At 46.9% G+C, this 23,432-nt stretch overlaps 1 protein-coding gene across 2 annotated transcripts in view; it reads left to right on the top strand.

Moving 5' to 3' along the window:
* RGS9 (regulator of G protein signaling 9) overlaps positions 1–23,432 on the top strand; it is a 64,447-nt gene that overhangs the window by 22,775 nt on the left and 18,240 nt on the right. The window contains exons 9-13 of one of the 2 annotated variants that reach the window (XM_058561426.1): positions 7,096–7,158; positions 15,391–15,420; positions 16,169–16,230; positions 18,198–18,311; positions 21,250–21,365. In XM_058561426.1, the coding sequence (XP_058417409.1) occupies positions 7,096–7,158; positions 15,391–15,420; positions 16,169–16,230; positions 18,198–18,311; positions 21,250–21,365 (385 nt within the window). Of the gene's footprint in view, positions 1–7,095; positions 7,168–15,390; positions 15,421–16,168; positions 16,231–18,197; positions 18,312–21,249; positions 21,366–23,432 lie in introns of both variants that reach the window. The other variant, XM_058561427.1, reaches the window with a different exon arrangement.

Here is a 23,432-nt window from a genome sequence, read left to right as displayed (position 1 = left end):
GAAAAATAAAATACTATAGAGAACTGACACTCTGCAGAGCTAAAGCCGTGCCTCATGTCTCTTGCTCCCTCTCGTTTTCCTCTTCTCGATCCAGTCCCCAGTGCTGAGATGGGAGGAGATGAGAAGGAATAAGTGTGTGCTAAGCCTCATTGCTTAGAGCAATTGCTTCTCTGGCTTTGGGACTTAGTGGCCTAGAGAGACAAGCTGTACGGAGTGATGTAACTTGTCACGGCTCGTCATTGGGAAATGATGGCCTCATTCTCCAGCATAGAGAAGCAGGCTGTAACCCTCCCCCCACCGTGGTTAACTCTGCTGCCTCAGTTTCCTCCTGGGTCAGACCCCTGTGCTGCCTACGGATCATGGGAGGTGGGAGATGTGAAAGGGATTCTGGAAAGTGAAGAGTTCAAAACAAATATTCTTCCTCCTCCTCCTTTAGTTTCCTTGCCTGCCAGGTAACCGAATTCTCAGAACCAGAGAGTGAACTGGGTCAGTCATGGTGCCAAAGCTTATGGATTTTTGAACTGCAAACCCATTAGATTTTGGCCATTTTGCTTATTTTCTTTCTACATTCAGAACAGTTTCCTGGGGCCAGCCCCATGGCACAGTAGTTAAGTTTGGCACACTCCGCTTTGGTGGCCCGGGTTCGCAGACCTACACCACTCATCAGCCATGCTGTGGCGGCAACCCCTGTATAAAGTGGAGGAAGATTGACACAGATGTTAGCTCAGGGCTAATCTTCCTCAAGCAAAAAAAAAAGGAGGAAGACTGGCAACAGATGATAGCTCAGGGCTAATCTTCCTCAGCAAAAAAACCCAAAAAAACAAAACAGATTCTTGTAAGGAGTCATCTGTGGGGGCATTGGTTTGGATGACTTCTTGCCAAAGTTAAGGTCCTAAGGTTGATCCCCAAGAAGCTTGTTTTGTTTTGTTTTGTTTTAGCGCTCCTTGTCTAGGTAGGCCAGTTAGCCAATGCTCGACACGGGCCCCTGGGGGCTGGGTGACAGAGTGGATCACTGAGCCCAGGGTCCTGGAGAAACGGAACCAAGCACACGCCTCCCCGTTGGTAGCTCAGGAGTGAGATATTTGTACGAGAAGGGAACTGTACATTGTTTGGCCTGCATTTGGGCATCTGTTCCTAAAGAGTGAGCCTTGGTGAGGATAAGGGCAAATGGCAGATAAGCCACTCATTTGGCAAGATGCCCTGGTGCCCAGTGGCACTGATGACTGAGGGAATCCTGCTCCTCGCAGGGTGGAGAATGGCTTCCATATGACCTGCAGAGACCCCAGGGTGTGAGAATGCCAATTTGAGTGTGTTCCTTGCAAAGTGACATAGACTGGCTGTGCACACGATCTGCCCCGGGTCCCTGTCCTCTTCTCTGTCCATGCAACTGGGAGGCCTATAGGGCACAAAATGAGAAACAGATGTTCTGAGTTCTCCCCAGTTCTCCTGGGGTAAGCTCTCAGCTCTCACACCAGGCAAATGGCTGAGTGGCTCTTCGTGATATGATATAGAAGTACATAAACATGACAACATGTCTCTGTGACCACTACTTCCACCGTCACCACCCCCTTCACCGCCTCCACCTCCCCCACCTACCCCGCTTTTTCCACCTCCATCACCTTCATCACCACCATCACCATCAATGTCATTGTCATCGTCATCATCGTCATCATAATGTCTTCGTGCATTTAAGGCCTTTTTGTAACCTCCTTGGTCATTAGAGCATTGCATGAGTCACTGCTGCTCTAACAAACGTGATGCCAGGGTTCAGATGTGCCTGGTGCCTCTTCAATAGCAGAGTGAGGCTTTGATGTACTCGGAGCAGTTGTAAAACTCCTTGGGCACAAAACTGCTCTTCACATCCACTCTCTCCCACTGCAGCTCCCTAAGTCAAAACTGGACCAGTGAGTCAAAGATGAGGCCAGAGTGCCTCCAGATCCTGCTCTTCTGGACTTTCTTAAAACACTCAGCCTCTTGGACGCCTGAGAGGTTAGGGTTAGGAACGTGTTCCGTTTGAAGAGTGTCCTGTTTGAAGTCTGTCTCAGCCTAGAAATTGAGCAATCTGCTACTGACAAACCCAGGTTTGCTACTGACAAACCGAGGAAGCCCAGGAGCTTAGGGACTGTCAGACTGTCTCCAGGAGACCCAAACAAACTGTCAGTTCAGTGGGAAAAAAGCCAGCCAGGCAGACAGAGCATTTGGCTCTGTGGAGTGTGGAGCAGTCAATATGTGGACTGACTGTAACCCACTGTTGTGTGGGACACAGCTTGCAGCTACTGAACTGATTCATTCCCCTGTTCATTTGACTGTCCATTAATCCACGAAACCTTCATGGGGCCCCGAATCTGTGCCAGCTCAGAGTTAGGTGCTGGGTATAAAATAACAGCTAACAGTCATTGAGCACCTACTGTGTGCCTGTGTTAAGCTCTTGGCATGGATGATCCCATTTACCTGCTGATGCTGTGAAGTAGGGAGTATCATCATCCCCATTATTCAGACGGGGAGATCAAGGCTCAGAGAGGTTCAGTAGCTTGCCCAGCGCTGGGATGTGAATCTGCATTTGTCTGGCATGCTGCTGCTGTGGAAGGTGCATCCACGTGTGGTCTGCTCTCCTAGCTCAAGGAGCTCAAATTTCAAATTGCCAGCACTCTCCCAGACATAAGACCTAAGTGCTGAGGACATGCAGCGAGGGGTGATTGATTAAGAGAGGGGGAGGGATGTCGTGCCAGGTGTTGTATCAGGGATATCATCACAGGCAGGGGCCAAGGTCAGATGTGGGTGGTGGTGGCTGAGGGATGTGACCCCAATCCCCATTCTGAGCCCAAATGCCACGTATCGCTCAGCATCCTGTAAGGAAGGAAAGTGACGGTCCTCTCCCAGGTTTTACCCAAATGGAACAAAGTACAGATCTGAGCAGGATACAAACAATAGTTAATTGTGTAAATAAACAGAGGGAGAAACAGTTCCTTTAGAAAAGTCATTTTGGGGCCTTCTGTGCATCTTTGCTGCGCCATCTGTGACTTCTGTGTCTCCCGAAGACATGGTCCACTGACATGTGGACCATGGATATGTGGAGGATATGGTCCAGGGACAGAGGCTGCCTTTGGCAGTGTGCACTCTAAATCAAGTGGTCACTTGTCTGAATATCAAGATAAGTGGCCTTTGTTTCAACCACAAACGCAGACACTCACCAGAGAAGGAGATGTCTGCTTTCCATTTCCTGTTGAGGTTGGACTAAATGTCCAATGATGGAGAATGGTGAAATAAATTAAGATATATCCACAAGATGGAACACTGTGAAGCTATTAAAATAATATTTTCAAAGGCCATTTATTGACCTAGGCGAATGGTCTGACATATAACGTTACATCAGAAAAATAGGATGGAAAACTCCATATACTCTCATCCAAATTACAAAAAATTTGACGTGTATTTGGTGAATGCCCACTCTGTGCCAGAAGCTGACTAGGCAATGGGAGTATTTGAATTGTGAGCTGGGACAGACGTGGCCCATGCCCTCAAGGAGCTTACAGTCTGGTGGAGAGACAAAGACTAAAGCTGTTGCACAGATGAGTGTGTACTGTACAGAACGCCAGGACAGCTCGTGAGAGCTGGGGGTCCTGCGTCAGACTGGGGGTCTGGGACACCTCTCCGTGGAAGTGACATTCAAGCCACCATCTGCTTGGAGCCAACTTCTCCAGCCTTTGAATCGAAACTCGTCTTCCCGTTTCAGCCTCATCTCTCTCTCTTTCTCCTGTTTTATTTTGTTTATAAAACGATTTGGTATTTACTATTTGTTTTCTATCCCATGCACCAAAAGGGTCTGAACTGATATGTTAGGGAAGAGCATGATGATGAGAGAAAGAAAGGAGAACAAGAGAAGGGACGGGAGGGACACAGTAGAGTGTCCCCAAGAAGTGTACATTGGCTCCGCCTGGCCCTGCTCTGAATGCTGCTTCTGGGAATGTGGCCTCCTCGTGGAGCAGCTGTTGGGGGTACAGAGGTCCTTTTCTAATCTGAATTATGAGGCATTTAGCAAATTGCCTCTTTGGCTTGTGCCCAAGGGATGTTGTCAGGGCATCACACCCTTGCATTCACAGTTCCTTCAGTTGAAGGGGAAGGCCTGGTCGTCCCTGGAGGGCTTCCTGCACGTGGCACTGTGGCTGAATGCGTCTGCATGCCTCCTTATCTGCTGGCAGCCCGCCGCAGGGACGCCGATTGCCCTGTTTTCTGTGCACTGACTGTCAGTTCTGGGTTATCTTCATTCAACCATCCTCTTGAGTGCCAGAAACTGCAGCAGCAGCAGCTCTGGTGACCATCTGGGCACAAAGACTTTATGTACCTGATGAATGAGTGAATGAATGAATGGAGCCTGGAAGTTTCCCAAACCAGCAGACAGAAAGACAGCCCCCTGGGAAGTTTTGAAGGTAGGGCACTGGGATAGGACCACAGTTTGATCCAGAACAGCTGAGACTTACAGAGATGCCAAGAGGCTGCAGGAGCCCAGGCAGCGGGACAGCCAAAGGAGCGCGCCTGGACGTTCTGTAGAGCTGAGGAAAGCCACGAGGGGCTGCCACCGGACAGGCTGGCAGAATAGTAAAGCCCATTGGGTGGCTACAGCTCTGCGAGTCCAAGGCTGTCTGATCTGGGCAGCTGAGGGCAGCCCTGTGCCGATTACCGTTATGCAGGTGTACTGTTGAGCACCAGGGCAGCTGAATTTATTTCAGAGCTGGTTCAAGTTCAAAGGAAAGAGTTGGAGAACTAATTCAAGACTCGAGCAGACAATCGCACTGAGGCTGCTGAGGCAGTGAGCGCCTGTGGAACAGCAGCCAGCCGGTGGTTATAAGGGCACCATGGGCATGGGCTGTGTGTGTGAGTGTGTCAATGTGTGCATGTATGTATGTGAGAGTGTGTATGTGTGAATGTGTAAGTGTGAGACTTGTGAGGGTGCCAATGTGTGAGCATGTGTGCCTGTGTGTGAGAGTGAGTGCATGCTTTTATGAGTGTGAACATGAGTGTGAGTTGTGTGAGGGTGCATGCATGTAAGTCTTTGAGAGTGTGTGAGACAGTGTGTGTGTGTAAGTATGACTGCATGTGAGAGCGAATGTAGAGTGTGAGAGTGTGTAAGTGTGAGTTGTATGAGCGTATATAAGTGCATGTGAGTGTGTATGTGTGTGTGACTGCATGCTTTTATGAGTGTGAACATGTGAGTGTGAGTTGTGTGAGAGTGCATGCATGTGAGTCTGAGAGTATGTGAGATGGTGTGTGTGTGTAAGTGTGACTGCATGTGAGAGTGAATGTAGAGTGTAAGTGTGAGTTGTAAAGTATGAGAGTATAAAAGTGCGTGTGAGTGAGTGTGTATGTGTGTGTGAGGTCTGTCTTCAGTTACCCTGGAGGACTTTCTTTGTACCAGATGGAGGGGCAATTCCTAGAATCCGCTTTAGGCAAAGGCACTGATTCTGATGACCCCGCCCCCCACCCCCATGCTGGGTTAGATCCCATTGAGGGCTTGCTTGGACTCCTCATTGTCCCTTCATAGCACTTGTCACAACTGTAACTTGTTGTTTGTGTGATTAATTCCTGAGTGGCTGCCTTCTCCAAAAAACCGGAAGTCCCTTGAGATGCCTGCTGGAGAGGCCTCGAGGCTGAGGTCTCTGTCACATTCACCAGGGCTGAGCACTAAGTCAGCCATAAATATGTGTTGATTGAGGTCCACATGTAACAACAGGGTGAGGATAGCGCTCCCTTTCCCTGTCCTCCTGTAGACCCAATTTTCTGCTTTTTTCTTTTTTCTCCTCTTTGCCTGGGCTGTATGCCCAGTGTTTGCCCCTATGGTAGCCCACTAAGCTAAGTTGCCAGATTTAGCGAATAAAATAGAGCATGCTATGTTAAATATGAATTTCAGATAAACAGCAAATGATTTGTGTCCCAATATTTTTATACGTGTTGTATATTTATATGAAAAAACATATGGAATATATTTTTATATGAAATTGTATATCAAAATGATGTTTCTCTGAAATTCAGACTTAGCTGGGTGTCATTCATTTTATTTGGCAACCCTGTCTCTGAGCTAAAAATGTGCCTGATCACGTTGACGAGGCTGAATCTGTTGGGGAGAAAGCCCAGTTGCTTCCTGCCTCTGCTGCAGTGTAGTCAGTCTGGTTTATGACATGTGTTGAGCACTTGATGGGTACCTGGCACCCAACTAACAGAGAGGGAAGTGAAAGACCCAAATTGCTGGCCTCAAGGAATTGAGAGAGACAAAGCAAGACTGGCTGGAGAGTTGACTGCCCGATGGAGAAGGGAGCTGACAAAGACTGAGGCCCAGGTTTGAGCCAAGCCTTTACATACATGATCTTAGGATGAATACAAGCCCTTGCTCAGTAATAGCTACCCTCTGATGAGAGCTTCATAGTCTATCTTGTTAAATCCTCACAAGAACCTGACAGGTAGGAAGGATCGTCTCCATTTCTCAGAAGGGGTAGAGAGTGCAGAGAGGAGAAGTAGTTTCCAAGATCTTGCTCATAGCTAGGAACTGGCAGAACCAGGATTAGAACCCAGAGGTGCTTGACTGAAGCCTGGACTCTCTAAAGCACTGCACTGTAGGGTGGGGAAGAGCACTGTGGGAGGAGTTAGGAGTCCCATGTGCTAATCCCAGTGAACTCTTATTGAGTTTGAGTGTCATCCATCCATCCATCCATCCATCCATCCATCCATCCATCCATCCATCCATCCATCAATCCATGCATGCACCTATCCACCCAAACACCCATCCACCCACTCACCCACCCAAACACTCATCCATCCACCCATCCATCCACCCATCCATCCATCCATCCATCCATCCATCCATCCATCCATCCATCCATCCATCCATCCATCCCACTGTGTTAAGTTCTGGGGATGCCATGGTGGCAAAAGAGCCGCATGAAGCTCACCAGCTCTCCCAGAGGGTCTTACATACCCTTGTAGCTCCCTGTGGGCTAGGCCACAGCTTAGTCTCACAGTTGGCAGCTTAGCCAAGACCCAGAGTTAATCAGAAACTGGAGACTCTCCCAGTAGTGGTCCTTATGTTGTTTTTATTCCATTCAGCCAGGAATGAACAACGTGCTGGACTATGGCCTGGACCGAGTGACCAATCCGAATGAAGTTCAGGTAAACCAGGTAAGTCCCTGCTGCATACTTTGGGGAGGGGCTAGGTCAAGTTCTTAGGCTGGGAAGGTGTCCACATGTCTATTATCTATTTGTGTCTGTTAGCACAATGGTATCTCCTCTTTGAGACTACCAAAGAGAGGGCAACTTTGGGCTCTGTGATGTCAGTGTCAGGGAGTGGGGAGGCCATGGCAAGGGTCTTGGGTAGAGAGAATGTAGAGTGCAGGTCATAGAAAATGGGATCTAGATAGTTTCCAGACTTTTCTGAGTCACTCACCCCTTTGAAAATCTGATGAAAGTTATGAACCATTCCACCCAAAGATGCACAGACAGACGTTTTGCACACAATTTCAGCCAGTTCCATGACCCTCACAAGACTATAGTCTCCAGGCTCAAAATCCTTGAATCAACTTTGGGTTTAAACCTTAACCCACATGACAGGAACTGGAAGGCCATCCTTTCTTTTGCATCTTAGTGAGGTGGGATCTTTGCAAAGATTCTCCTATGCTTTTGTTTTAAAAGGACACTTTTCCCAAATAGGCTACCATTTATGATGGATGGCAAATTTCCTGTGATGGCTTTTTATTTAAAGAAATGCAGTTCATAGCTGTGGAAACAGTGAGCATCCAGGTTAGGGTTTCTCAACCGTGGCACTATTATTTGGGCCAAGTGATTCTTTGGGAGGCTGTCTTGTGCACTATAGGTTGTTTAGCAGCATCCTTGGCCTCTACGCACTAGATGCCAGGTAGCTCCATGCCTTTCCCTGCCTGTCAGGACCTTCCCAGTCCTGACCATCAAAAATGTCTTCAGACGTTGTTGAATGTGCCTGTGCCGTCGGGGGGCAAAATTGCCCTGGTTGAGAACCACTGATCCAGGTAACTAGCCTGGAAACCATTTACATTAGTCTTAGATGGTTTCATTGCTTTCTGTCTGGCATTGTCTTTGGGCAGCAAGGGGTCAGGGATCTCGTTAGCTTAGTGTGTCATCTCTCAGCTTTGGCAGTACCTTAGGCCTGAGTGGGAGCTGGGAGGGATATACCGGGAATGAGGAAGAAGGAAGCTGAAGGGGAAGGAGGAAGGAGCAGGAAAAAGGTGGCGAGGCAGCTCTGAGACAATGTGTACTTTTGTCCACTGAGACCTGGAACTCAAGATGGCTATGGGAACCCCCCACCAGTGCGTGAGACAGAGGCCCAAGTTTAGGGATGGAGGCCATGTGGAGAGAGACGCCGAGTCCCCAGAGGGCGTCACCCCGGGGAATCGCTAGGTCCCTTGTCCACAACTCAGAATGACCCTTCCTTTGATATGCATGTGGCACTGTCAGCCTTTAGCGGCCTTTTCTACGGCCTTTTCTACGTTCCCCTAGTCAGATGACAGATAATTGCTGAGGCCTTGTCTGCTTGGTTGCCATGGAAACAGAATCATCAAGGAAAATACTGAACCCGGGTGGAAGATTTGCTTTTTCTATGGATAACAGGCAGCTCTGGCAACCTCTCTGGTGTGGAGGAGGGGAGGGTAGAGGTGGAAAGAACATCGGTCACTCTGACCACAGCCAGCCAGGATGTCGCTCGTGTGTGTGTGTGTGTGTGTGTGTGTGTGTGTGTGTGTGTGTGTGTGTGTGTCTTAGTCAACGGAGGGGGGACCTTTAACTTCAGCTCTGGGAGGACAGCTGAGGAGCCCAGCTGCTCCTTCCTTGGTGCTACTTTGGGGTAGCTTCCAAGGAGTGTGGCCAGAGGCCCCCTCACAGAGAAAGCATCTCAGGCTCACTGGCGGTCAGGCTAGGAGGAGAACGTGCCTTCGGCTTTCAAGTCCATTTCTTGCCAGATGCTGGCAGTGCTCTCAGCCCAGTCAGAGCGCATGAGACCGAGGGCCGTCTCCCCCGTGGTGACGGGTGATGTTGGACATGGAGTGTGCTTCCTCTCTGTTGACCGTTATCTTCTCTGTCTCTCTCTTCCGCCAGCTCTCTTTCTCCTGTCTGCACTCTGGCTGCTGTGGAGCATTGAGAAGAATAAAGAACCGTAATTCCCATGCAGGGGCTCCCCCCAACCCTCCCCTCGGCCAGCCTCAGCTGGTGTGTCAGATCCAGCTGTTAGAGAAATGGAGGCTGGGTGTTTTATCTGTCTGCAGCATTTCCCACAGTTCGACTAAGGGTCCCCCGTTTTTCCATGAGGGGAGAGGAGAGGGTTGCGAGAACGTGAGGTGTCTCCATGAGGCCCTGGGAGTGCAAAGGTTTCAGATTTTTGTCTCCTTTCAGAGAAGAGCTCACAGTGCTGGTTTGAAGAGAGAGGCTATTTCTGAGACTTACTAAATTCTTGAAAAGATATCTGTTTTCCTTAAATGAAGGCAAATAACCCCAAAGAAATAAATACCATCAAGTGTGAGAAAAGAGGCTGTTAGGTTGGCAGATTTCTAGAGCCCTGGGTGACCCACTTCCTCAGGCTGATGGCTGCTGGTCGGTGTGGCTGCCCAGCCCTGGGAGGAACCGACCGGGGGCCAGGGGTCACACCCAGAGAGCGTGTCCTCTCTCAGTTCCCATTCCTTGAGGCATATGGGCGTGCCAAGTATGCAAACCACCACCTTCCCTTTATTTCAGAGAGAGTCTGGCCCTGCAGTGAGGAGACTGAGTGGTGGCGGGGCTCTAGCCTGGCTGTGGGCAGTGGTGTGCCCCGGGCTGCCCCTTCCTCCCTCAACCCCGACAGGGTTACCATGGTCATTTTGTGATGAGAGTCAGTGGGGTGTGCTGAAGAGAGCTTTGACGTCAGAATGAATCCCGGCTCTGCCACTCCCTGGCTGTGTGATCTTGGACAAGATCTTGACCCATTCAAAGCCTCAGGTTCCTCATCTATAAAATGGGCATTGCCGTAGTTCCTTCCTTGGAGGATTAATTGAAATCATGTATGCGAAGTGTCTAGAATGGTATCCAATATGTACAGATGCTCTACAAATAGTAGCTATCATTGCTGTTATCACTGTCACCATGCTGAGAGAGAGAGAATAGACCCTAGACCCCAGACCCCATTTTCGAGGGCTGTTCCTAGCCAGTCTCCTCTTCTGTTCTTACACTTTCTCATACTTCTGCACTGTTTGGAGGGGGAGGGAGGAAGATACACACCAACTCCAGCCTCCCTGCCTCATCCAAACAGCTGCTGAGAACAGCACAGTTTACACAGTTTTGGGTAAAAGACAGGAATGTGGCTTCACCGTATCAAATACCCTGCTCTGCACAGTCCTCAGCCTGGAGCCGTCAGTGAGAGAAAGCCCCCCATATACTCTCACCAACAGGGGACAAACAGCTTTCTTCTTGTGGCTCTTGTGTGACTGGCGCTGGCTAGGAAGGGACGACTCTAATGGCTGACTATTTGCTGACCGCTCTGTATGTGCCAGGCGCGGGGCTAAGAGCTTGACACCCGTCACAGTCCAGTTAAGACTCACCTCACGAGGTAATGAGTATCACTAGCATCTCTATTTCACAGATGAGGAGACGGGCCGGGAGAGTAGAACCTCCTCCAGGACACACGGCTCGAACTGGCGAAGCAGCATTTGAACCTCAGCTGGTGGGCACCCGAGCCCACTCCATATCCTGCCTGATGTGTTCTGTGTCCATTATGTGGCTTCTAGAAGCTTTGCTGGATTTCATTAAATGCTTACAGCAGCTTGGTAAGAGAGGTAGCGTCAGTTCCATATGTCATGTAACGAAACAGGAACAGAGAAATTGAGCCCAATTTGCCCAAGCTGGCCCAGCCGGGATTCACATGTAGGCCTTCCTAGTTCTACAGTTCTTGCTCTTCCTTGATATCACTCTTATCCTCCTCCCCCCTTGCCCCGAACCATGCCGTTGGGTCCTGCACCCAGGGCCAGTTTCTTGGGCAGGTGACCTGTTCACTGGCCCAGGGCTCCACACTCAGCAGGGCCCCACACTTGTTTTCATGTTCCCCTGTCACTGTCTTAAAATTCTTAGTACTTTTTTTTTCACTTTGCACTGGGCCTGCAAATTGTGTGGTCCGTCCTGCCTCCACCTGATTGGGAAGGACGTGGGAGGACAGATGCTCACTTTAGATGGTCACAACCTGGAATTCTCCTCTCCTTGGCCAGCTGGCTGCCTCCTTTCTCTTTTCCTGTCTGCCTTGCGTTAACCCCTTTAGTTCCCGGATTTCCAGGTTTCTGACGTTTGACCCTCTCTCTGCTCTCAGCGCCCCTGTGTTGCCGGATTCCTCATCTTGCATTTCACTCTGGCTTGCCCACCCTCACCTCTATTTCTGCACGGATTCCTGCCTGGCTGCCTGATCCCAGGGTCCTCACTTAACCCTCCTCTGGGCTCCTGCACTCCTGTCTGCAGTAGCCCTAGAGCATGGCCCTGACCCCTCCTGCCCTGTGACAATTGTTTGCAGCCTGCATCTGGGTTTCCGGGTCAACAAGCTGCCCCAGAGCTGTGTAAATAAGCTTTAGATGTGTCCCTATTTGGGCAACTCTGCAAGCGAAAAATAATAAGCTAGAATTCCAAGAATGCAGAGCATTTGAAGATTCCTTAGGCAGAGTATCTTACTTTAGCAAAGTGTGTCACTCAGATGAGGAATAAAGAAGTGATTTCACTCCAGGAGGGCCAGCTGTTGAGAAAGCAGCGGATTTGTGCATGAATTCCAGGGTGAAAAAAATGTGTTTCTTATTTTATCATGAGGTAGTTTTCTTTGAATTGCTTAGAAATGTGCGTGCACGTGCGTGTATTTTTTAATTACTTCACTTTATTTTAAATTAATATTTCTTATGGCCTTGAGCTAAATAATAATAAGATTGATAGGTTTATGAGATTTGGCAAATAAAAATACAGGATGTCCAATTAAATTTGAATTTCAGTATACTGCAAGTAACTTTTTTTAGTGTAAACATGTCCCAAATATTACATGGGCATCCTGTATTTTATCTTGTAATTAGGGCTAAAACTGTAGCATGCATATTCTCAGCAGCAGTATATGAACCCTAATCAATGCCACTGTATGTTGAGTCTCTGCTGTGTGCCAGTCACTTATGTCTATTATCTCATTTAATCCCTTTTTTTTCTATCTCCTTTTATGAATGAGGAAACAGAGGCTTTGAAATGCTAAATAACTCATCCAAAGTCAGGTAGCCAATAAGTGAAAGAACCAGGATTTTGACCTTGGTCTGATCCTAAAGCCGTACCCTTTCCTAAGCCTTTCCCACCCCTCCATCAAATTCTCTCCATCTTTTAGAAGAGTCCAGAACCCTCTCCCCCACAGCTCTAATACACCCCTAAAGGGACAGGGATCCTTGCCTGTCAATCTAGAGGAAGCTGATCCCATGGAAAGCTATTTTTAAAGCTAGAAATAGATGCTAAAATCCATGTGGACAATCCAAGATGGAGATGGAGAAGCCTCAGATTCAGCCAAATCTGCTGTAGTCGTCGGATGATTCTGGGAATCAGACAACCAACAGCAAACCGTACCACCGAGGCAAAGTCCGAAAAGAGGAATAAAATCAAGTGAAGTGAATAAAAATATCAAAAATTTTAAAACCCTGAGGACTGAGATAATGGCCCTAGAAGCAAATATATTAGGCCAAAGTCAGATCGTGCTAAGTAGACTAGAAATGAGTGTGTGTGTGACTGACTTACAGGGCCGGCTCCCCGTGAAGCCCAGAGAACATCAAAGCAGACTGAGAATCTGGCTCATTTTATCTGTGTTCGTCCACTCAGGAGCCCGTGGTCACAGCACAATGGCCAACAGGAAGCTTTATCCTGGGTCCTGGGCATTTTGAAGGAGGGTATTTATGATGCTGGCTCTGAGCCTAGTGCAATTGCGGTCTTTACCTTCATTAGTGTTTTTTTCCCAGCTTTATTGAGAGATCATTGACGTATAACATATGTAAGTTTAAGGTGTACAATGTGATGATTAGATACATATATATATTGCAAAATGATTACCACAATAAGGTTAGTTAACACTTCTATCTCCTCACATAATTACGATTTGTTATGTGTGTGTGTGGTGATAACATTTAAGATCTACTCTCTTAATAAGTTTCAAGTATACAATACAGTATTGCTAATTATAGTCACCATGCTGTGCGTTAGATTCCCAGATCTGATTTATCTTATAGCTGGGAGTTTGTTTTACCATCATTAGTGTTAATTAAAGAGTGTTTCCGGTGTTTGGGTTTCATTTGTGATTGGGCCTCCAGCTCTCCTTTGGTTTTAATTTTAAATTAAATGGTTGGACAGAGTCATTCCATTCTGTAGTGTACTCAGCTTCAGGGCAAGGAAGGAGTTGGTGATGAGAGCAGGCTATTTTCTGTTTCTCTTGGGTCCTTCCTCAGCTTTGCAAAGGGCAGATCTAGGTTTGAATCTTGGCTCAGCCAATTACCAACCAGGAGATGTTGAGAAAATTGCCCGTCACTTCACAGGACCCCGTTTCCTCAACTAAAAATCAGAATAATAAAACCTTCCTCCCTTAAATTTGTAAGGTTCAAAAATGGGTCAATTTGCTTTGCATTAATTACTAAGTGGTCATTGTTATGAAAAAGTCCAGCTTCCGCTTTGAGTAGAGGGCATAGAGCAGTAGATGCTATTCTTAATAATGTACTTCCCCATGACTCTAGCAGAAGACTCTGACTATGTTAGATTTGAATGCAAATCCACTCTGACCCCAGGGTCCTTTTCCGCCTGAAATTGTGTGTTCTAAAACAGTGTCTTGTGGTGGGAGAGAATGGGAACAAATAATCAGTGTGGTTGCCAAAATATTTGAATCATTTGGGGAGTGTTTTCAACTTTTTAAGTGGAAAAATATTCTATTAAGTTTAGACTACATCTCCATTTTCCTAGACCTCTGAGTGCATGGCAAATGCCTTTTTTTTTGATATTTATTGAGCATCTACTCTGTACCACACATCATGCTAGGGAAGATAGACGTAATAGCCCTGCCTAGTGGGTCATATGTATATTAAGCAAAGAGTCACACAAACAAATGTATAATTAGAATTGTAATAAGTGCTATGAATGAGGAAGTCAGGGTGTGTGCGAGTCCAAAACAGAGACCTGGCTGAGCTTAACGTTTCTGAGATAACTCTCCCTGCTCCTCCACCCAGGAAAAAGGATTTTCTGTGAAGAGCAATTGTATAAAAGCAATCTAATGAAGGAGAATGAAAGCCAGCATGGATTAGGAAGGAGAGACGAGTGTGAGACATTTCGGATTGGACGTTCCTTCATTCCTGGTCAATGGACTCTGGGCCAGTACTTATTTTGCTAACTGGAGAAGGGAAATAGCATTTTCCTTGGACTTCTAACTCTATTCCAAGTGAAGACTTGGTAGTGTTAAGCAGCAAGGATATTAGCAGCCAGGAATTAAGATGATCAACTTAAAGTATAAGAGTCGGCACCAAGCAGCCCCTGGACACAACCAAACCTAGGAAAACTGGGACTAGAATCAGCAACTGTGCCAACCTCCAAGAGTTGCATGGGGCAGAAGAGTGACACCAAGGGAGCATATCAGATTGTAGAAGATTTTAGTAGGAGATAGGTCTGAACGATTTCCAGGAGCTTCTAAGAGCCTAAACATGGAGCCCCTCTTGGAGCCATTCTTTCTCTGCTGTAACTCAGCAAGTCCAGAGAGAGGGCGCTCTGTAGCTCATCCCCAGCATGAACTTGCTTCCGTGAGAGGATGAGGCCCATATGATCTTCCACATTACAGCTCAACTCTGGGACTCAGCTTTCAGTGGATACTGGTCTCAAGTCTTTTAATTATGTGCTTGATTTTTGGCAGTGTGGCTCTTTTTTTCCAACTTGTGGTATGGGTCAGGTTGTTACGAATACTGAGGACTGAATCTCACCATTCATTCAGAGCTCTCTTCTGTGAGAAAAGGAGCAAACACTCCAGCTCCACGCTAGTTTCCCCATCTTCATCTCTCAGTCCATATAAGATGGTTCTGTAGGCACAATGGTAGATTGGGATCAATCCCAAACCTAGTCTTTAACACATCTTGGCTTTTAGGAGAACAGCGTAAAGTTGTGGTGGTGAATCATATCCCTTCCCTCACCAAAGCTCTTAGTTGATTTGATTCTCCAGTGGTTGTGTAGAATAGAGTGGAGGTGGTGGTGATGGGGAAATTCTATCTTTTAAATGAGAAAAGATGGACAGTTTCATGGGGAAGGATTTTTATTTTTCAAATGGGTATTTGAACTGTAATGATTTAATGACATCTGTTTAATGGCTTTTGCTTCTTTGTTTTACAGAAACAAACAATCACTGCTGTCAAAAAAGAGGTAATCAGTCCCCCAGTTCCAGGGAAATTTGATTTTAAATTGGCTAACAAATTATATGTGCTTTGGCTTTATGCTCTGCACTCAGAATGAAATGAAAACCATGTGTAATGTTCAAACAATTGTTTCCAAATTAATGGACAGCACGAATGGCAAAGCATCTTTTGTAAGATCTGAATGGGACTGATGCTGCGACTCAGGATCTGAAACAGTCTCAGGAGGCACAGATCTGAGGGATGTGGGAGCTAGTGCTGCAGTGTCTGCGTCCCCACCCTGGCCCTCCTCCTCTAGTTACAGGGCCGTTCAGAATGTGTCCAGGGTGGGGCCTTCCCTGTTTGGCAAATATTGTATCCAGGGCCCTGGAACAGACTGAGCCCGGGGAAGACAGAGCCCTGGGAAGCATTGGCCATTGGGGTTAGACATGCTTTTGGCAGAGGCATGTGAGGGAAAAGCTAAGCATCTATCCCCATGTCTTTGTTTAATGCTTCTTAAAAAATTTTTTTTATCATTTGGTGCCTTTTCTCAGGCTAACACATGATGGGTTAAGGAGGCCCTTTATTTGGAGTTTGGGGTCACTTTCTACAGTGGGCCTGCACCCTGTTGGTACTGAGGTGGCTGGCTTGAGGGAATGGATTGGGGTGCTGTAATGGTTAAATGGCTTCTGGTTCTGGAGGCCTTATGTATGTGTCAGTGTTAGTGACACTCATGGGTGGGGAAGTTGGATATCTTCTAGCAACTGTGTCTCTTGCAGATCATGTATTACCAGCAGGCCTTAATGAGGTCCACGGTGAAGTCTTCGGTGTCCCTTGGAGGGTATGTCCCTGATGTGTTGGTCTTGCTAAGGTTTGAACAGTAGGTTGACAAGAGAAGAACTTCTGCTTGAAGGCAAAGTTGAAGGTCATGACCTGACTTAAGATCCTAAAGGATTCTGAGGGACAAAACCAGTCTCTTGGGGGTTAAGTTCCTAGTTCTTCACTCACCGTGAGTCTCCAGGTCTCATCTTGGGTTAGGCAAAATCAGGGGTGAGTGAGGTTCTGTACAGGTCTGTTGTCTTTCTTGGAATCCACTAACGTATGAACGGGGAAGGTGGGAAGAGTCAAAAGTTCATGGACTAGAGCCTATGGGGATCCGTGATAGCCTGTGTTCCTATCATTACCCACTCAAATTTGTTAGGGATGTGTAGATTATGTTTACTGGTTCAATGTACTGTTAAAATGTCCATCATTAATTTTTGATTTAAAATCCAATTAGGGTAAATTGGAAATTTATGTTTGATTTATTGAACATTCTGGCTACCCTGATCCAGTCCCCCATAAGACATTATTTGGGAGACACAAAAGGGGTTAGTGTCCCCCAAATGTAAGGAGTTATCCTTTTGAAATGTGAAATTCATTTTGGGACCGCCTTACTGACTCTGAGATTTTTCTGCACACATGAAAATGGACTTGGCTGATTCCTGGGGAGGCACAACGTGACAAATCATTTATTCTGACTGTGTGAGACTCGGGGAGTGGTACTGATCAAGATGGAAGATGCTGTGATTTGTCCAGTGCCTTTCTTCCAATGCTGTTAGGAATTAGGCTCTTGTAAAAACCTTCTTATATCTTTTTACATCTTCCCAAATCCCTAGTTTGCAAAAATACTGCCTGCCTGAGATAATGTGCCCGGACCTCACTTGCATTTTTCAACCACTTCTGTCTACTGCTGCTGAGCTGGTCACAGATGAGAGGGCACCATGCACTCAGCAGGCATCCACTTTGGGTTATAATGATACTCATTTTTCTGTGATAATGTAACAACTGCCTACTCTGATGTTCCAGAAACCCAGCTTCGTGAAACCAAACAGAAAGGATAATGAAGGAGACTCAGAGGCTATTGGATGCTTCTTAGACCCACTTTCCAATTTTTATTTGTCTGAGAGCCTCATTACCCATAATTTTGAAATCATTAGTGTTTGGACCTGTGGGCAAGTTTTTTTTTCCTTCTCTTCCGCTTCTCCACTGTAAGGGTCTGATTGAAGAATAAAAGAGTCTTGGGAGAAATTAAGCCAAGGGGCTTGAGTTCTGCACAGAATGCAAACCCAGTGCTCTGGTTTATCTCTAGGGCATCAAAATCCTGTGGCCGTGGGCAGGCTTCATGGCAGATGCATTATGTGTATACCTTGGATGCAATTCCCCACCTATGGGGTGCAGGCCTGGCGGGGTTTTCCAGACTGCCAGACCACCAGGAAACGTGTTGACTCAGAAGGTCTAACTCAAATAGAAGGAATTAGTTCTTGCCCACCTTTGTGAGTGTGGGATTCATACCTCGATGAGACCACAGATTTTGAATAGTGGGTCTAGGTTCCCACACCTAGGCCTTATCCTGACAAAGGGTGCAACCCAGTGAGGCAGCGGAATCTCAGCGAGTCCATGGCAACCTCGTGCTTCCAAGATGGCGCCGAGACACCTGTTTGAAGACGTGCAAACTGTGTTGGCTTTGAATTTTGAAAATTCATGATAAAATGTGAAGAGGCCATATTTTAATGAAATAGGTACAGAGATACTACAAAGGGACTGGGTTGGGAGACAACATTGCATTTCACAAGTAGAGTAGGGACAGATCTTGTCAAATACTCGCCAATCTCAAGGGCCGTTAGAGCATTTTCCTAAGAAGACAGTAATAAGTATGTAACTAAATCGATAAAGGGAAAGGAGGACAGGCTGGTCAATCAACCTGAGTGTTGATTTAGTCTCTTGGGTGTTGAACTTCTAAGAAATCGTTTTCCATTTGCTTTTCAGGATCGTCAAATACAGTGAGCAGTTTTCATCCAATGACGCCATCATGTCAGGCTGCCTCCCCAGCAATCCTTGGATAACAGATGACACCCAGTTCTGGGATTTAAATGCCAAATTGTATGTATTTGATATATTGTTTTTTTAATAGCTTTTTGAGTTATAATTAACGTGCCATACAATTCACCCATTTAAAGTATATAATTCAATGGTTTTTACTATATTCATAGAGTCATGCAACCATCACCACAGTCCATTTTAAAACATTTTCATTACCCAATTAAGAAAGCCCATGCCGTTTAGCTGTCTCCCCCCAATACGCTTCCAGTTCTAGGCAACCACTAAACTACTTTCTGTCTCTATGGATTTGCTGTTCTGGACATCCCATATAAATGGAATCAAACTGGCTTCTTTTGCTTAGTATAATGTTTTCAGGTTCACCCATGCTGTAGCATGTAACAATACTTTGTTCCTTTTTATTGCTGAAGAATATTCCATTGTATGGATAGACCACATTTTGTTTATCCATTCTTCAGTTGATGGACATTTGGGTTGTCTCTGCCTTTTAGCTATTATAAATAATAGTAATTAAGCTGTTATGAACATTCATGTACAGGTTTTTGTATGGACATATGTTTTCATTTCTCTCAGGTGTATACCTGGGAGTGGAATTGCTGGGTCAAATGATAACTGTTTAGCAATATATTGTTTTTGAAAAGAAGATAATCATCTTTATGGCTTTGCATGTTGGTATCTAATTAGAGTCAGGATGAGTTCATGGAGGAAGGGCCCTGAACCTGCCTTGACAATTACACCACTTGCTCCTTGGATCTGTTGGTGAATTTTGAACAGTTACTGCTGCTGACTGGGCCTGCATAAATCTCTTGTTTGGAAGAGGGGCAAAGACAGAAATGCAGAGGGAGAGTCCAAACTAACAAAGGAAGGAAGAAGAGAGGGGCATAGATGTCAAGTCAGAGGGAAAGGTAGAGGAGAGGGAGAGGGGAGAAGGGGCTGGTATGAGGGTATAAGACCACAGCTTAGGTCAATGCCAAGGCCATCACCACCTGAGCCGTGAGGAACATACAGGTAGCACAGATCCAGCCGGGTAAGCAGGGTCCCCTTTCACCTGTCCATGTAGCCTGCTGTGGGCAGCTGAGGGGTTACAGAGGGCACTCCTCTGGGCTTTGGGGTCACTTGTCTACTAGTAACTGCAGAGCTGAAGACTCTGGAACCACCTTCTGGGGAGCCTTCCCTCCCTCTCTTGGGGCTCTAGTTATTAGGATGGCTTTCTGGAGCCTATGCCTGTCTCCCAGTGTGTCAGATAAGAGAGGTGAATCTCCTTGTGGACAAGGTTGGGCCGAGTTTGACTCTCCATGGAGAAGGCAGAGCCACCTGGCTGAGAAAAGGGTTTCCCGGGAGGGCTTGGGAAGAAGATGTGGGCAGCTGCTGGATTTTAAATGAAATGGAGAGCATGGTCTAGACATAAGAGCTGGAGATTTGCTGGTGAAAAGAAGAGGGGTGATGTTTTATGTAGGAGCCATGATCAGAGGGGACTCGGTGGATGCCAAATGAATGCCCCATTCAAAACGGGAAGTCTTCTTAATGGTTTAGATTTTAGAGCAGTATTAAAATTACCTAGGAAGCTTAAAAAAACAAGCAAAAACCAATGTCCAGCCCTTACCCCCAAAGCCTCTTATTTGATTGGCCTGGGTTACTCCCTCACCCCCAGCAGTGGTTTTTAAAAGCTCCCATTGATTTTAATGAGCAGCCAGGGTTCACAAGACCGATTTACTGCTTTGGCCCCAGAGTGGGCCCTGGACCAACAGCATCAGCATCCCCAGGGAACTTGTTAGAAATGCAGATGCCTGGGCCCCACCCTGAATCCAGACCCCTACTGAATCAGAAACTCAGGATGGGACCCAGCAATCTGTGTTTTAATGAGTCTTCCAGGTGATTCTGGTGCACGCTGAAGTTTGCATACCGCTGTTTTACTCCGGGCTCTGCTTCTACTGTGTGAGCCTGGCCAAGTATTTAACCTCTCTGAGCTTTGGTCTTCTCAGACATAAAGTGGGGATGGCAATATCCAGCCCACGGTGTTCTCTTAAGGATCCAATGATGGATGTGTAAAGCATGGTGCCTCACAAATGGTGACACTCTGTAAATGGCAGCTGTTAATGTTACTATGGTTTTCTTATTGTCTTCACGCTGTCATTATGGAAAGTGTAAACTTGCTTGGCTGACGTTAGATCCCATAGACATGAATTGTGTCTGGTCACGGTTCCAGCTTCTATGTCAGTGGGAAACGTGGTGTCACGGACTTGGAAACCTGTGTTTCCAAAGGGCTGTGTTGGGTTACAGAGAATTCCATTAGGAATAGGAGAAAAACTATTTTCCTGATTTTCTGGAATGTTAGACCTCAGCTAGCTGGGCTCGAATGGCCTACCTGGGATCAGGGAGACCTTTCAAAACATGGGAGTGGAGTGGGACTTGCATCTTAGAGGAAGCTCTGGGACAGGGTGCATAGATGACAAATAGCGTCTACTGGGGGCGTATGGCCTGACACAGGTACAGGAGGAACCGCCCGATGCTGGTCTGTCCCATGGGGAGGGGCAGCTGTGCGGTGGGTGACAGGCAGTGGCCACAGCGCCCGTAATCTGTGCTGTCTGGAATTCTCTCCTGGTCTGGTGTGGCAGCCTGACTCAGCTGGCCTGTCTCCACAGGCCTGGAGGAGGTATTCGTGTTCTTTTGCCATGAAGGCTAAGGGAGCGGCCAGAGTGGGAGGCTCTCCTTGTGGGTGTCCTTCTCACCTTTGGGGTGGCCAGCTCCTGATACGAGGCCCAGGGGATTTGTCCGAGGCTGTATTTTCCTAGCAAGTGATGACTTGGGTTGTATGTTTGTGCAGGGATGGGGAGTGGGGGTTGGAGTGGGTTGAGCCCTGGGCTGTGGGATTAATGGAGATTACAGGGGCTAAGGCCCCCACCCCGACCCAGGCCACCGCCCAGCACAGCGCCTCCTCGCATTGAGTGTCTGGTGCATTTACGATTCATCGTCCTTGCAGGGTGGAGATCCCAACCAAGATGCGGGTAGAGCGATGGGCCTTCAACTTCAGTGAATTGATCCGAGACCCCAAGGGTCGACAGAGCTTCCAGTACTTTCTCAAGAAAGAATTCAGTGGTGGGTCTTTGATTTTTTTACTAAAATTTTTACTTTCAGAAACACTCCTGTAATGTCTAGCAGAGGGTTTCGAGGATTGCTCAGCAGATGTTTTCACGCCTTTGCTTGTGTGTGCTCTTAAACAGGCGCTTCTCGGACCCGTCCCTTTCATCGGTTCCAAGAGGTTCCGCAGCCATCTGCTCACCAAATCCACGTTAGCATTATTCCCGTTTCCAAGGGCTCTGTCCCCTCCGGCTGTCCTCGCCTCAGGTCACCAGCCCCAGAGCTCCTGCCTCCCTTGCCGCTAAGGGCAGCTCCTCAGGGAAACTTGACAAGAAGGGAAGCGGAGAAAAGCTTTCTCTTTTTGTCTCACAGCCTGGTTTTCTTCAGCTCGGTGCTTCTCTCCCCTGGCTGCACATTCAGTTCGCTTGGGGATATTTTAAAACACGTTTGCCTGGATCCCATCCCCAGCGGTTCCTTTTTTATTGGTTTGGGGTGGAATCTCCGAAGTTTTGCAAACTCCCCAGGTGATTCTAACATGTGGCCGTGGTTGAGAACCACTGCCCCCGCTCCTGGTCTGCTTCCTTCAGGGTCTTAGGAGTGTGCGGATTTAATGGGTGGGGCCCTGCTTTATATCTCATCTCTGGATGTCTCACCGTGGTAGGCACTTGCAGCTTCTTAAATATGTTGCACTGAGGAACCCGTGGGGAAACCAAGAGGCCAGATTAGAACCAGTTTCATTAGGCTGCGCAATCAGTTGGCTTCCCCACCTCTGTTGAAATGTTTACTCTTATGGGATTTGTTTACTTCCTTACTGAGTCCCCAGCCCTGGGGAGCGTCACATTTGAGTCTCGACACTGCTCACTACATAAGACCCGCTTGTCTGTGGGGTTGCTCCTGAAACTAATCCCACGGCACATGCCATTAGCCCATTTGACTAATGCGGCACATTACATAATAATATGAACTCTTGAAAATCTTTCTCTTTAATCAAGCCTAATTGCCATGATATAATAAAACCCAGAAAAGATGGATGGGAAAGGGAAGTTCTCTTAGCCTGGGGCCAGAAGCAACTGTCAAATGAGTGGATAGGGTGCCACCTAGTGGCAAAGTGACAAACCACACCCTGAGCTTATGGCACCCACACATGACTTAGTAACAGTGAGAATCCATCGAAAAGATTTCCCAGCATTATTAAAATAGCAGTACCGTGATATCCTCATGAGATTCCCGAGGCTTCGGGTATGAACATGGCAGATGAATCATCAGTTGATTTGATTAAAAATTTTTAGTTGAGCTATAATTCACATACCATAAAATTTACTCTTTTAAAATGTACAGTTCAGTGGTTTTCAGTATATTCATACAGTTATGCAACCATCGCTACTATATAATTCCAGAACATTTTCACTATCTCAAAAAGAAACCCCTTACCCATTAGAAGTCATTCTCTATTCCTCTGCTCCCCACTTTCTCCCTCCCCACCAGTCCTAGGCAACACTGATCTACTTTCTATCTTGATAGATATGCCTATTCTGGACATTTCATATAAGTGGAATAGTACAATATATGGGGCTGTTGTCTTCTTTAACTTAGCATAGTATTTTCAAGGGTCATCCATGTGATAGCACGTAACAGCCCTCCATTTTATGGCTGAATAATATTCCATTGTATGGATACACCACATTTTGCCTATCCATTCCTCCGCTGATGGGCGTTTGGGTTGTTTCCACCTTTTGGCTATTGTGAATAATTGCTCATTTAATTTTAACCCTGAGCAATGAACTGTCTTTTGCCATGGGCAAGGTGGTCTACATTGCACTTGATGTAAGATGATTGGCTGTCACTAAGAGCATCGCTGGTCTGTTTACTCCTGCCTGTGATCTCAGTCCTAAGAACATGCTGAGGAGGAAGGACCTGTATAGGGGTAATGGGACAGACCTCAACTAGTTTAGAATTCTGCAGCCTTTTCCCGTCTGAAATACCTGGGAGCTTTCCAGAAAATACTGTGAAAGGAGAGGAGAGGATGCTGTCGTCTATTTCCCCACGTCACGGCATTCCGTGATTTACACACAAACACACGCACGC

Source organism: Diceros bicornis, chromosome 18 (genome assembly GCF_020826845.1).
Source record: "Diceros bicornis minor isolate mBicDic1 chromosome 18, mDicBic1.mat.cur, whole genome shotgun sequence".
Taxonomy (NCBI): Eukaryota; Metazoa; Chordata; class Mammalia; order Perissodactyla; family Rhinocerotidae; genus Diceros; species Diceros bicornis.
This window is presented reverse-complemented; position numbering and strand designations above follow the sequence as displayed.